This window comes from Oryzias melastigma, linkage group LG4 (assembly GCF_002922805.2).
Source record: "Oryzias melastigma strain HK-1 linkage group LG4, ASM292280v2, whole genome shotgun sequence".
Taxonomy (NCBI): Eukaryota; Metazoa; Chordata; class Actinopteri; order Beloniformes; family Adrianichthyidae; genus Oryzias; species Oryzias melastigma.
In genome coordinates, this window is record NC_050515.1 from 25,363,911 (window position 1) to 25,379,483 (window position 15,573).

General features: G+C 41.4%; 2 protein-coding genes across 7 annotated transcripts in view; one reads left to right on the top strand and one right to left on the bottom strand.

The window, feature by feature from the left end:
• Positions 1 to 15,573, bottom strand: part of ralgps2 (Ral GEF with PH domain and SH3 binding motif 2) — a 66,597-nt gene that overhangs the window by 10,735 nt on the left and 40,289 nt on the right. The gene's annotated exons all lie outside the window — the stretch shown is intronic.
• On the top strand, positions 359 to 15,240 carry angptl1a (angiopoietin-like 1a). Of its 2 annotated transcripts, XM_024278470.2 has the most exons (6): positions 359 to 643; positions 9,511 to 9,753; positions 9,862 to 10,476; positions 12,200 to 12,393; positions 12,617 to 12,887; positions 12,980 to 15,240. In XM_024278470.2, the coding sequence occupies exons 2-6, from the start codon at positions 9,564 to 9,566 to the stop codon at positions 13,165 to 13,167; spliced, it is 1,458 nt and encodes a 485-aa protein (XP_024134238.1). In that variant the 5' UTR covers positions 359 to 643; positions 9,511 to 9,563; the 3' UTR covers positions 13,168 to 15,240. The 2 variants fall into 2 exon arrangements, with proteins under 2 accessions (XP_024134238.1, XP_036067533.1); XM_036211640.1 differs by lacking the exon at positions 359 to 643 and having other exon boundaries at positions 9,208 to 9,753.

The window sequence follows — 15,573 nt, forward strand, 5'->3', positions numbered from 1 at the left end:
TCCTGTTTCTGAAGAAGATGAAAAGAAAGAGGCAAAAAAGGTAAACTGGGAGGTGTAATTTAGGACAAGCAGGGGTCAATGCGGCCCATCTGGATTCCAGTCTCACCCCTCTTTCACTCTAGTTTCATTCACCACAACTGTGACAGCCTCGGCTAAAGATGGGAAACTTAAACAAGGCAGACTTATTTTCTTTTATTTTCTTTTTTCCCATCAGTGACATCAGAAGTTACAAAAAAGTGAGGGGAAAAAAGGGCCTTCATGAACACACACCCTGATCCTTCATCTCCTCCCCCGTCTTCCTCCTTCCCTCCCTTTTCTCGTCCCCCCCTCCCTCATCCTTTGTGAAATACTCAAGACCTCGGCGGTTACAGCTCATTCTGCTCAAGTGGCCGGCTTTTGAACCATGTCCCAGCCCGAGCACCGGGACGGCTAATGCCACTCTGGGAAGTAAGGGCCTCCTCTTAAGCCCCGTGAGCTGCAGCAACAAACAGGACGGCGAGAGGAAGTGGAAAAGGAGCACCTCAGAGGATTGGGACAAAACAGACAGAGATGATTGGAGAGCTCTGCCGCCGCGTCCAGACGCAATACAACACACACGTGAAACCATAACTGACGGAAACAGCTCACCACCGGTAGCAAAAAGGTAAAAATCTGACCTAGTGCAATCCATGAATCATTTTGGGTTTTTGGAATGTGTGGACGGCGTTTGTGTGAGGGGAATATGAAGGAGAGTGCAGCTGTGACGGCTCTCACTGAGGGGTTAAGACGTTTCGTGACTGAAGGTCGTGGCTGCAGACAAAAATATTTGCAACGCTTCTTTGTCTTTCGTGCGATCATCTGTGTACGACATGCTAAAAAATGCAACAAATTTACAAAAGCACAAGAGTCCATTAAAGAATGCATGAGGATCACATATGTGCGGTGAAGGGATTGTAGAGTTTGGCGTCTCCACACGCTGACATCTATTGTAACAATTCAGACTATAAACATCAGCTCAGAGGAGTTTGTTCTTTTGGCACAAGAGGGGAACACGTCACGTCTGGAATTTACTTCAATATGTACCTGCACACGAAAGAAAGAGAAAAAGTGAAGAGGTGCATTCCAGCTGTGAACATGAGGCAGACTGATAAGATGGAGAGATTTGAGTTCTGGAGCCAGTTTTGTTTATTTGTTCCTAGTTTTTGGTTTCCTAATAGAGAAACATCAGAGCTTAGTCTATAGCAGAGGTTCAGGAAAAGACACGGGTAGTAAAAGGGCCAGGAGGGGACCAGAGGTCACATAAGCATATTATTGAGACGTATTTGAAAACGTTTATACTTTTAAGACAGAAAAGGTTTTTTTTTTTGTTTTTGGTAAGAAGTATTCATGTTTATAAGAGCTGCGTGCTAAACAGTGGACATTCAGAAGACTTCGGTTGCAATCCACACTGTGGAAATCAGTTGATGGAAACTGGGAAGTTCTGACCAAAACACATCTGCAAAAACTAAAAAGTCCTCCAACAGGGCATGGACGAACAAAAAAAAACATTTGACAAAAGTAATAAATTATATTTATACCTCTAATAACTTGAACTTAACTGGAATAGAAAAATCAAAGAAAAGAAGGTGGAGCAGAACCAGCTGTCTCCAGAACATTCCTTGCTTTGAGTTTACCTGAATTTTAGGTGTAAAGGAGAAAGCGTTAAATGGGTCATTATCAGAATTCTAGACGTAAAGTAACCATTCTCTTAACCTTCAACCTCAGTTCAAGGTCCTTTCTATTTAAAGTGTTCAGAACTCCCTTGACAGTCCAATAAACGGCAATGAGGGAGAGCACGTTTAGGCTGTCAGACCCGCTGCACTGTTATTGGTGTTACGGAGGAGCAGAAGATGATTGATGGCACGCCCGGCCAGAACTAACCAACTGTGGTTTTGGGGATGCGAGTGTTGCCTTCAAACCTGTTTCACCGTGTCGCTGGAGTTTCAGAAAGACTAGAGTAAAACTAGGGTAAGAACGAAGCAAACATAAGCAGACGGGGAGCCCTGGACTTGTACAAAACTGCAACATTCTATGGTAACCTTTTAACATTTTAAACCAAACTAGTAATGCCAAAAGTATAACTTATTTACTAGTTATAGCCAAAAATGTGAACTAATTTCATAGTAATGTTTAAAAATGTGCACTACTTTACTAGAGACTTGTATAAAAATGCACTAATAAACTAGTAACAAAATAATGTGCTCACTAGTTAGCTAGTGTTTTTTTTGCACCGCACTAGTTAACATCTGTAATTTTTCCTCTCTCACTATTTAACTAGTAAGACTTACATACGTCTCACTTGTCAGCTAGTTAACATGTTTACTTCCCTAGTAACTAGTACGAGATTTAGTTCATGCTAGTAAACTAGTGAGCTTTACAGGAACTTTTCTTGTAGAAAAATTAAATGTAATTAGTTAATAAGAGGTCTTTTTAGATGGCCACAGGTTAACTAGTAAGCACAAACAGGAACCACTAGTAAACTAGTGAACATTTTTAAACATTAATAGTTAGCTAGTTCACATGGTATGATCGATATCAGGCTGCTTTAAGCCTAACTAGTCATGCCAAAAGTACAATTGTTTACTAGTTACCGCCAGAAATGTGAACTAGTTAACTAGTAATGGTTGAAAAATGTGCACTAGTCACTAGTGACTTTTATAAGAATTCACTTGTAAACAAGTAGGAAAATAATGTGCTCACTAGTTGACTGGTGGGCTTTTTGCACCAAACTAGTTAACTAGTGCATTTTTTCTCTCTCTCTAGTTAACTAGTAAGACTTACATACATCTTACTAGTCAACTAGTTAACATTTTGCCTGTTATCAGAAAAATAGTTTGAGACTTGGTCACATTAGTAAACTAGTGAGATTTACAGGAGCTTTACGAGTAGAAAAAGTACGTGTAACTAGTTAACTAGTCTCCTTGTAAGATGGTCACTGGTTAACTAGTAAGCATATATAGGGCCCACTAGTTAACGGTTTCACATTTTTGATTGCACCTATTAAACAAGTTGTACTTTTGGCATTGGTAGTTAGGTTTACAACAGCCTGATATTAAGAACATAGATTTAATGATAACGTGGCTTGCCATGACCTGCTGTTCTTCTGACCACCGTGCGGTCAGATCAAGCCACAGAAAAGCAAGCGGGGCATATTAAATCTGGTACTAGAGAAACATGTGCGCCCTTTAAATCCAGAGAATGGAAAAAAGTGGACAGAAAAGAAAAAAAAGGCGGAGGTGTAGGAGAAGTTCAGGGAAGTCTCTGCCTGATCCGAAAAGCTCATTTACAATTCCCTTAATGAGGTCTTGGACACGGCTGAACAGACGGGTCACAATTACAAGCAAGAAGTCAGCCAGCAGGTCGGGGCGAGGAAAGACAAGGGAAGTGAAAGCATGTCACAAGTAGAGCCAATGGGGATACGAGCGTAATGCTGTCGGAGCAAATTTATGTGCTCTTCCGCGTTGATTCAGATAATTGAAAACATCTGTCGGCCGACATGTGAGCTTAAGGTGAGGTGTGACTCAGAGGGGAAATAAATACCAACAAAGAGCACATTTGAAGGGTTACGAGTCCTCTCCTCAATCTGAACGTCTACAATGAGCAGCCAAACACAAAGTTGTAACTTTTTAATGGTTCTTCCTCCTGACTCTCCTCCAGTTCTTTTCTGCAGCAGGAAACATTTGCTTAAAGCCAAGATTTCCTTTGAAGAAAAAAACAAAAAAAGCAACAAAAAAAAACAAGCCACTAGTTATCCAAACCATCAAAGGAAAACCATCAAAAACTGACATGATTTATTATGCAGAAGTTATTAGAACGGCTATTCAACATAGCGTGGAGCAGGGTGTGTGTTTGTTTTGCAATGGGGAGGAAAGATTGTTATGTATTAATGGAGGAAGGCGGTGCACAATTGTGACTCATTATCTAGACAAAGTAAGACGGATAGACGAGCACGACCTTACATGAACTAGCGGAACGTGACGAAACTCCACAATAAATAAAACATTTGTGCATCAATGTGAGGGCTGTGCTCTAAGAGGAAGAGGAGGAACCCCGCTTCCTACAAACGCCAAATGACTGAAGGGGTTTGTGAAGCGGATGAGTGGGTGGGTGAGGCAGAGGAAAGGTGGAGCTGCACCCTTCATCCCACATATAGACCTCTGACCCCTACATCAGTGCACATGTTTAGAGTTTCTCCGCACAAGAGGAAAACCAGATGGGGGCCTGTGGGGCCTTCGGGGGATTTGAGGTTTTCACTGCTCGCTAATGCAGCATCTTGAAGGTAGAAACTAGATAGCAGGAGGAAGACAGGACTTCTGAGAAGGCTGGGTGTATTTTATCTGGAGGCCCACGTCAAACGGCCTTTGAGTAGCCGAACGTTATCTTGGCATGAAATCCAAGAAGCATAAAGTGCAAAGAATATGCTGCTCCTGTTTTCACCTTTACAGTAAATGAAGATTTAACAGCATGTTGTAAAAATAGAAAACAAGAACAGATTCGATAGGAATTGTCAGATAGTTTAAAGCACAATGTGTCCTCCTCCAAATGCAGCACTCTCATGGCACATATCTTCACCTCCATCCTCTACTTGGCTTTCATCAGAAGAGTTTCTAATAGTTTTTTTCCCCGTTTCCATGACAGTCTGCTTTGGAGAGATTGACTGACCACTAGGATGGCTTGCAAAGCAAAGCCGTAGCTTCTTTCCGCTCCTCACCAGCCCCGCCTTGTTTCCGACCAGCGTTGATGGTGTGTGTTTGTGAGCATTGTGGACTTGTTGTGGAGAGCGTCTGAAGACCAGATGGTGGAAACAGGAAGAAGGGTTTGCGAGGCTGGGAAACGCATTTACCATAAAAAATCCTGTTAAATCCAAGCCAATTCCATTGTTCACGCTTGCTGACCTGCAATCCATCAGGCTGCGCGCTGATACATCAGAACTCAGTGATCACGATCACAGCAGGAGAGTCGGACGCAAACACACACACTGCTGGGAGCGATGTCATGTCAAGTATTGCGGAAAGTTCCCCAAATGCGCAGTTGTTTCTTCAGCATGAATGGGCTTGGCTATTTGTGTGGAATTATAGTGGAAACATCCCAGCTTATGAATGATTGTTCAGTGTAGCATAAATAAAGAAATAAAAAGAGAAAGTTATCAGTGTCTTCGGTTTAATTAGATAAGTGACGGTTTCCATCTTGTGGTGCATCACTTGGCAAGTGTGGAGCATGTTTATGTGCATGCCTGAAGCAGAGCTAGCATCTTCAGATTCTTTCCCATGAAAGGTTTGTGTTTTCAATGAGAGCTCTGACTGAAATGAACAGAGATAAAAAGTTTTTTACGTTTCTAAAAACATAAAAAAATGAGGAGTTTGGATCATTTCTCACACTGTAAAGCAATTTTATATACACCGGTATGTAGGAAACGTGTTGATGGTGCAAAAACAAGCAGAAAATTGAACCTACAATAGCTAAAAAAAATAAAGAAAAGCTTTCAGGATAAACTTCCTGTCCCAATAATAGCCCCGCCCACTGTAAATTTTCATTAATGGCAAGAATAAACATTTTAGAATAATAAAGCCTGATTCAGTTTTTTAACAAAATAATGCAAAAATACATATATGAAATAATATACATTTTTATCTCCAGTTTATGTTGCTTTTAGTTGGTTGAGTTTATCTGTGGAAAATGACTAAAATCAGTTTTCTGTTAGTATCTTAACTGAATCAAATGTACAAAGTGTCCTACCCAATGAGCTGAAATCACACACAGGCAATAAAAACTGTTTACTCTAAATGCAAGCTAATCCATTTTTTAAGGCTAACAGGGAATATCTGTGTTTAAAGAGGTGTTTTTCCAACAGATTCACAATGTAAACTGAGCCCATAAGAGGGTCGTGTAGCTGTCTCTTTGTGGAAGCAAACAATATTCACTCAGCTGATTACCCATGATTCAACAGTCCTTTTTCCTGTCTAGAAGTAAGACAAGCAGTCGCTTAACGAAATGACTCTTCCAGTCCTTTCCTCGGTTGCAACGTGCAGAAAGTAATCATTTGAGTGGAGTTCTCAGACACAAAGCTAATAAGGATTAATATACACCATCAGGAGCCATAATGAAATCCAAGCAAGACGAAAACCAGAATCTGTGCGGTTGCCATATACGGAGCAGGCCAAAACCAATCTTAAACACTTATTCAGCTTGGCGTTGGCTTTACATGCATCTTCCAGCGTGTGCATGCGTGTGTGAATATAAGCATAGCTAGAGAGGGAAACAACTTTAAAAGTGGATTCCGTCAGCGAGACACAGAGCAGTTCAATTATCACACCATAAATGAAACAAAACAGTCTTCTATAGGAAACTGAATGGATCTTGGGTTCTACAATACACAACGCACACATGAAGACTATGGAAAGCTCACTACAGTCTGCACACACTTTGGAAAAAGACCAAGCTGACAAAATTTAGACAGAGATAAAGCTGAAAACAAGTCCCAGCTGGAAGTGTGTGTGTGGGAACAAGAGCAGAGGAAGCAGAATCCTGCTTGGCCATTCAAATGAACAGAAAGGTCCAACACACAGAGACAGAGAGGAGTTTAGGTAGTAAATCAAGATGTCAGATATGTTTTTTTTATTTTTTAAGAATCATAAATGGAGGAAGTCTAGAAGTGTTTGCAAAAACACAAACACAGTTGAACAGACTGCTGCAGAACCTTAATGGCTCCATCTTAGAACAGATCGTTTGAATAAACAAGGCTGCTTGTCGGTGAGAAATATACGAAAAGAATAAATCTTTTTAGTCACTCGTCATGCATGTGCTTTCATGTAGCTGAAAAGCATTAAAAAAAAGGAAAAGTTGTGAAAAAAATAGAAGAGAAACCAAAAAAAAGAGGGCGGATTTCCAAATCAAGCACGCACAAGATTAAAAGTCAAAGAAGAAAAAAGTGTATTAAAGTATTTTATCTCTAAGACAATCTTCCTCATATTACATTCATGACACCAGGTCAAGACAGACTGATGCTCTTCATATTTCAAAGCAGACTCTGCTTTGAGCTTCTACCCTGAAGCATGAACACAGAAATGCATGGTCATGCCAACACAGAACACAATCATGCAAAAAATTACATTAATCTGAAATTAAACCTTTGATTAAAAAATCCAGTTTTGATGCATCGAAAAGAACTTATTAAAATAAAACTCAAAATCACCAACATTTGCATAAGAGGTGGGCGTCTAACATAAAGGGCTTCCATCCGATTGTTAAAATGGATACAGGGCTATATTTGGTTCATCAAATTCTTCAAGCTGCAATGTGATTATTTAGTTTGTATTTAAAGTAGCCATTTGTTGGGGTTTACTTTGTAATACATTTTTTGTCAGCTGTTATTTCAGTGAAAATCCATGTTCTACTTATTGTGCAGACCTAGCACAGTCAGAAAAACACCAAGGGTTTTTTTTCCTCAGGTCTGACTGAGAATCCCTACTTTGTTGCTTCTGCGTTTGAATCTAAAAGTCCCAGATGTGCAATAATGACTAAACTGCAGCTAAGCCTTAGCTAAATAATGGCTGCCCACACACAAATATAAAAACACAACCTTATCTTCAAAAAGCACCTTCACTTTCTAACCTCCTAAAACCAGAAAACAGTGACTGCTTGATCAAAGCCCCCTCCCATCACCGGTTAGCTCTGTGTTTTCTATCCAAATGCCCCCACAGCACTGAAGCGCTTCAGAACTGTTTTGATTCTCTAAAGCAGAAGAAAAAGGAGCCCCTCTGCCTGTTCTGACCAAACACTGTAAATGTTGTATCGTTGTGACACGCGGTGACCTCTGCGCGTCTCCTGGAATGTCTTTGATATGTTGTGCTTCACTGAAACAGAGTTGGCCCCTCACTTTCAGGGGAAACCTCACAGCGGGGAATCCAACTCAAAAACCCAGTTTGAGAGGTGAAGGATGAGGGCAGGGGGGGTTGAAGAAAAAGAAGCGATGCTGGTAATAGCTGACAGATGAGCTTCAACAATATTAATGCATGAATGTGGACACGTGTCTGAAAATGGCTTCAGTGAAGCCAGCCATAGTTGGGAGCATAAGGACACTCGGGAGAGATGATGCTGATGGTAAAGTCGTTAGCAGCCGTGGAGCTCGGCAGGGATACAGTACCTGCTTCCACTGTCTGACTGCTGGAAAAATGACTAACGTCTCTGGACCATCACGCACACACAGCCTTCAATCATACAGATCAACACTAGTTTGCACATCCCATGAGGAACACACACACGCTTATGAGCTGCAACACTCGCCTTAATCCTTTCAACTCTGTCTCAAGTGACATAGCTGCCAGAATTCTTGAAGAACCACAATGGCGTCATACAAAAGGCGCACGAGGCCTGAGTTTCAGGATGGAGGTGTTACTTAATGATGTGGCACAGAGTAAAAGCTGACTGTGGAGAAAGCTGGAGAGGATGGAAAGACCTTCAGTCTCTTAACCCATCACAGGCCAAAGTAAATAAACAAACATGATCAACAAGTTAAACTTTTAAAAGAAAATCACTAACAAGCGATTTTTTTAGGCCTTTTTTATTATTAACTGTAGTTGACGAACTATCTGTGAACAGAAATACTTTACAGTACATTAAATGAAACTAAAATGAAACCAAGACAGAAACTGATTGTGATACATGAAAAAAGTAATGGGTTTAACAAAGCAAGCAAGGAATTGTTGTTGTTTTTTTCCATAGACCAAATCAGTTATTTAGAGAACATTCTTCTTTGTCCTAGAAAAAAAAATAAATCTTGGATGACTGCAAGGCAAGATCAGTTTATCCCCTCCCACCTTCTTGAATGAAAAACCGACACGTTTCACTGAAAAAATGTTGCAAAAATCCCTCTTGATTGTTCCTGTTGTGCAGCCAAAGCAACCCATTTTTAAAAAAAGTTTTGCTTACCATGGACTAACATGGAAAAATAACCAATATTTGTGGAGCATGAGCTGTGCTGTAATGCTGCAGAGAGGAAAAAAGCTACCTTTACTCAATGTGCTTCAAAAAGTCTGGAAAAAGCAATCTGGATCAATTCCTGCGCCTACAAAGGATTGCTTTGTTGCATTTTGTATGGGACAAAAGGAAAGTGGTTTGTAGAAGAAAAAAGTTAATTTATGGATGTATTTTAAAGATAAAGCATTAGATTAATGTCTTTTTATGAAGTGGAAAAGACCTGATTCTTTTTGGGAACATGGGGTGTCTGTCAGCGGGGAATTCATTTAAGACAGAAAGCAGATGTCGCAGGGTTGGCTGGAAGAAAATGGTTCTCCATTTCATTCTTTCCACCGAAGTTCTCCAGCATTGCAATGTGACAACTCTAATTTTTCAGAATAAAAGGAAACAGCACTCATTGTCTGCTCTGAAAAGCATTTAGCGGCTCTCCGGGTGGTTGACTCTGTTGCCATAGTTTTTATCAGCTCAAACGGTCTTGCTTTCTTTCTTTTTTTTGTTCTTTTTTATCTTTATAAGGAGGCCTGGAGGGATCCCCAGCAGCTGTCCATCAATCCTTCCAGCCAGCAGCGATGCAGGGGCTGGTGTGGAGCCTGTGTGCCCTGCTCTGCCTCTCGCTGTGGGAAGAGAGTTACTGCAGGAGCTCCAGGGAAACCCAGAGAACCAAAGAGCCTTTCCTTCTGAGGAGCAAAAGAGCTCCTATAGATCCCAATGCTAAACAGTGTTCCTATACTTTCCTAGTGCCTGAGCAGAGAATTACAGGTATGAAAGACCTTTAAGATAAATATTATTTTAGTATCTTCAATACTTTTTGCTTCCCACTAGACTATTTATGGTTTATAACCTAAAATCATTCATACCTGTCATCAGGTCCAATCTGTGCCAGCACCACAGGCCCAGAGCCAGACAAGGACAGAGTGACCCGTATGGACATAGCAGATGTGCGGGAGGTGCTTAACAAACAGCGGCGTGAGATTGAGACGCTGCAGCTGGTGGTGGACGTGGATGGTAACTTGGTGAACGAGATGAAGCTGCTGCGGAAAGAGAGCCGAAACATGAACTCCAGGGTGACCCAGCTCTACATGCAGCTGCTGCATGAGATCATCAGGAAGAGAGACAATTCTCTGGAGTTGGCCCAGCTGGAGAACCGCGTCCTAAATGTGACCTCGGAAATGATGCGCCTAGCCTCGAGGTACAAGGACCTGGAGAGCCGCTTCGCCACGATGGCCGGGGTGGTCAACAACCAGTCCATTCTCATCTCAGCGCTGGAGGAGCAGTGCCTGAGGAGCCTTGGGCGGGGCGAACTGGCCCCCGCTCCTCCGCTGGTGCAGGCGGTGCCGCAGAACATTCCGGTCGACAACCGTTTCACCAATGAGATTCAAAGAAACAGCAGGGCCTTTACACGAGGATCGCGAAAGAACTCACCGACTGTAAGCCCCTTTGGGATTGACCCTCCACCGCCGCAGGGAACGCTAACCTCTGATGGTAAGTTTCTATTTAAAGTACTAAAACATGGAGGAGTAACAAGAAATCTGTTGGAAGTTTGAAGATCAAAAGTTGTGTAACTCTTAAATAATTGAGGATTTTAATTACAACTACTTTGGCACAATTAGCCAAGGACTGCAATTCCCAAACCCATTTCCTCACAGCAGCTGGTATTGCTAAGGTGCAGTTGGATCCTCCTCGCTGCAGAGGCAGTGAAGTCATACATTCCTATTTTCCCACATGGCTGCCCTGTGCTGAGCACATGCAGTAAATTACTGGGATGCCGATTAGGGTTCTAGCCCCAATAGAAAGGGGGTGCACACCAAACGTTTGGCTTCTTTCAGATTTACACAACAAAACAGACGACCAATAGATCGATAGTTTTTCTAAGCTTATCAAATCATGTGGCAAAATTTAAAAACAAATTTTTCTCTCCATAGATTGAGCATTTTCTCTCAGACTGAAAAGTTAAATACTCTCTCGGGTTAGGGAGCTCTTTGGAAATGTCTCCTAAACTCAGATCAGGTCTTTTTTATTTTAACTGGCAATTACAATACAGCTAGGAATGTTGACAAGGGTTATGCAACCCAATAGTGGAATGGATTAAATCATAACATGCCTCAGACTGAATGGGCAATAAAACCTCTTAGTAGCAGTGAAGAAGCATTTATGTGGGAAGGAATGATCAGACGCATGAAGAAATATTTAATAAGAGAAATGCAAGCAATTTTGGTACATTAAAAATGACTGGCCAGATTTTGGTCCAGATGAAAGTGTGGCTGTCATGGATCTTTTTCGCCAGACTTAAATTCACAAATTCTATTGCCTTCTTCTCTTCAAAGTCCAGCCTGTCTTTCAGAACAGTGAACTGTCACCACCTTTTAGTTATTTTGAGCACAAATAATCAGAAGCAAAGGAGGTATAATTTAAAAGTGCCGAAGGGGGAAGTGTGGGAAAAATGAGCAAGAGAACAAAAGGAGAGGCTGGGTGGGGTGGTAGCAAGAAGGCAAGAGTAGTTGAATAAATAAATTTAAAAGAAGAATGTCTGAGCTCAAATATTAATAATAATAATAATAATACTTAAATGTTATAATATTTTTCACTTTCTCTGAAAGTCCGAACATATGGATTCACTTGTCAGGAGACAGTGAAGAGTCAAACTTCCCCAAAACAGACTTTTCCACGTTGGTTTGGTACCTTTATAACCACAGTTTGGTCTAGAGGAGCTGTCTTTAGATCTCCGTGTTATATTGGATTTTTTTTACCTCTAAACTTAAATAGTTGGCAGACGAGGGAAGTAGGTATGAAAATGGCTGAGTATGCATCTCAAAAAAGGATGATCTCTGGTAATTTGCCCTTCAGGAATATCCTCCTGGGTTCTGACATCATGTTGGTGAATACTCAACATCAGCAATGATTTAAGAGAAGCCGATGTTCCCCAAGTCCAACAGTAGTGATATTTAGAAAAGTACTATTTATTTACATCCTAGATAGAAAAAAAGTTTTGATTCTACGGATAATAGAGTCTATATTTCTATGTACCGACATCTAGAGGCATCAGCAGTTTTCTGACTGAGTTAGATGCTGCCATAGTCTTAAGTCTTGAGCCCCATAAGGGATACTTTCACAACCACCTATTATCAGTCACATTATTAACGCGGTTACAGAATCACAAAACCTAAAATATACATATATTTTCCCTTGATTGTCTCATGAACTCCAGGTCCTTTCAAGGACTGCTTTCAAGTGCGACAAGCCGGCCACACCACCAGTGGGATGTATCTGCTCAAGACGGACAACAGCGATCAACTGATCCAAGCCTGGTGTGAACATGGTCTTGACAATGGAGGGTGGACCGTGTTGCAAAGGAGGCGAGATGGTTCCGTCAACTTCTTTAGAAACTGGGAGAACTACAAGGCAAGTTCAATGATAAAAAAGACTCACAAAAGTTAATGTGTCGTTGCAAAACTACAACACTTTCATCTGGTCTTTCAGCCAGCACTTTTGGGTTACGATACATGTACTAGCATAAAGCTAAGCTCCAAAACTTTGAGAAACACACATTAGGAAATTTATAGTAATACAGAGACAGTTTAACGAAATCCTCAAATAAAACATGTTTCTGTTTTCGTCCCTACAGAGAGGCTTTGGCAACATCGACGGTGAACACTGGCTTGGGCTAGAAAATATTTACAACCTGTCCAAACAAGGGGATTATAAGCTGATGATAGAGCTGGAAGACTGGGCAGGAAAGAAGGTGTATGCAGAGTACAGCAGCTTCCACCTGGAGGCAGAAAATCAGGGCTATCGACTGAGGTTGGGCACCTACCAGGGCAACGCTGGAGACTCCTTCAGCAGCCACAACGGAAAACAGTTCACCACACTCGACCGGGACAAGGATGCTTTCACTGGTGAGGAATTACAAGCTGATTTCAGCTCGTCCATGATGGAATCACTTCTATGTTCTGATCTTGTTCTCTGGCTTAATTCCTCCTCTCTTTAGGTAACTGTGCCCACTTCCATAAGGGCGGCTGGTGGTACAATGCCTGTGGTCAGACGAATCTAAATGGAGTGTGGTACAGCGGAGGAGTGTATCGCAGCAAATTTCAGGACGGGATCTTTTGGGCAGACTATGGTGGGGGGTTCTACTCCCTAAAGTCTGTTCGCCTCATGATCCGACCAATTGACTAAAACCTCAAAGGGCTTCAATTGTGGTTGGTTTCGGTTGCACCCCCACCCCAAATCCCATCTGTCATTCGATTGTCTTCTACTTGTAAAGATGAAGGCAGAGGAAGTCGCCTCTGTCGGTGTATCCACAGCCTTAAACTCACAGCTCAAAAAAGGAGAGGACTCGCGTCACAACGCACTCGTCCGTCTGCGTATGGCTAAGCTGGCTTTGGCATGTACATATTGTTGGGACTTATTTTTGACCGTTAATTTAAGAGGTGTGATTCAACTCAGGCCAAATGTTTAGTGTTGTCACTCTGCCACTCTTTGTTATTTATCTGTGTATTTATAGTGAATGTAGTCAGTCATGTACTCCTGTAACGACTAAGACTTTTCATGTAGAGAACTCACTTGCAACACTTGAAGAGAACACATCCGGAGTGAATGTGGATATAGAATATGCAATGCCAGACATCCAAAATAAATACATATTTTTATAAACATAAAAATGTTTGTTTTTACTCATGCTTTGATGCATGCAATGATGGTTGATTTGCATAAATCACCTAAAAAACTGGAAACTTATATGGAGACATATAGTTATAGCTGAAGAAGCCTTTAAAAACATACAAAACAGCAGCTCTAAAAAAAAAAAAAGAGCAAATTGGACAATATAACACCTTTGAGCAAAGGAGAACACTATGACGCTTGAGAAAGATAGAAAAAAAAGCAACAGCTGCAGCGTGCTCGGAGGGAAACATTCTTTCCACATAAAACCACAGAGCCTATCTTGAAAAATAGGCCTATCTTGAAATGATGGCTCCCCTCAGAATATTCCCCCCCAGAGGTGCTGTAACTCAGAACAGATAAGAGCGGTCTTACTCTTTAAAATGCAAGAAGAGTATAGCTACAGTCAACACACTGCTTCACACAAGTTGAATAACCAAGCCAAGAAAGTTGAGCGTTAGCGACCGCCTGGTGAAGTCTGAGATATCCACGAATTCTCTGCGGTCCCAGAGCAGCAGCGGCGACGGCTGTGCCGACTCCAGACACACGGTAGTTGGGAAACAAAGCCCCCCACCTGGGAAATTTTGATCCGAGCCGTATCCCACTGTAATCCTGGTGTTTTCCATTACACTACCTATTCCATATGCTGATGCCTGCGTCCCCCCAGCAACCACGACTCAGCAAAAAAACAGCACCGAGCTCGTTTCTGTCGTGCAACAAAATCTTTCCTTACTGACTAATGCCAAACACATCATTCAGGAAAGTCCCTGTTACCTCGATTATCCATTTTCTTCTTTTATTCACCAGCACATAAACTCTTTTAAACATCTGCAAATGTTTAGAAATGATTCAGAAACATGTTTGAGGCTTCAAATCATTGCTCGCATTACTTGTGCGAAGCTCCACACAACTGGATTGTGGGGCTGCATTCGCTGACAAAACACTTGACAGTTCATTTGCTTCACAGCAGATGATAGAATGACACACTAAAGGCATCTTGCATGGACCTGCATATATAAGAGCTCTTTGTGTGGATTTACTCAAGAACAAGTTCATCTGAGCTCACACTGTGCCGAGCACAGACAAGACGGGGCTGTGTCTGCCAGGCTGGACCGCAGGTCAAAGGTCACACCTCTATGTATCCTCATAGGAAAACCTAATACTCTGTAATCGCTGAACAGACACACGACTCTTTCTCCAGACCTGTTATCACCACAGATATGAATCAAACGTTAAAAGGCAGCAACGACATAAACACGATAGGAGCCACAAACGGGATTGCACTTAAGATCAATAGTTCCAGATATTTTCTTCAGTTTTAGTGAACACAAACTGCGAATGAATGGACATTTCAATTCAAAGAGGTGCTCTGGAACAAAAGCTCGAGATTTTGACTGTTCAGAAGGGTCGAAAAATGACAGGAAAATGAATAAGATCACATCTATACAAAAGTAAATATAAAAAACAGACTATGCCACTGGAGAATTTTCAGACCTCCTTAAATGAAAATCCTGTTTTTGGTTTTTAACATGTTCTTGTAGCATTTTTCTCGTGATGGAAGACATATAAAATAATAAAAGATTAAAACTTTGTTTCTGAGTATTTCTTGTGCAAATTGTGATTATATAAACCTTCAGTTGGAAAAAGTTCAGGTTTGTAAAGCAGCAGCTGTGATGTTTGATTCCGAAGTCTCTCTGCTCCTCCCCAATTCTGATGCTTCCACTTGAAGACAAATAGATCCATTAACATCTTTATTTTCCTCGCCTGAGCTGCCATCTGGCTCAAAACTGTACGGAAGCATAGCTCCGATATGGCACACCATTTTATTTTTTAGCTACACTATTGTTACCCTAGGGTTGTGAGGAGCTGTAAGCTAGCGGGATAAAGTCTTAAAGGAATGATGGGATATCATCAAAGGGCTAC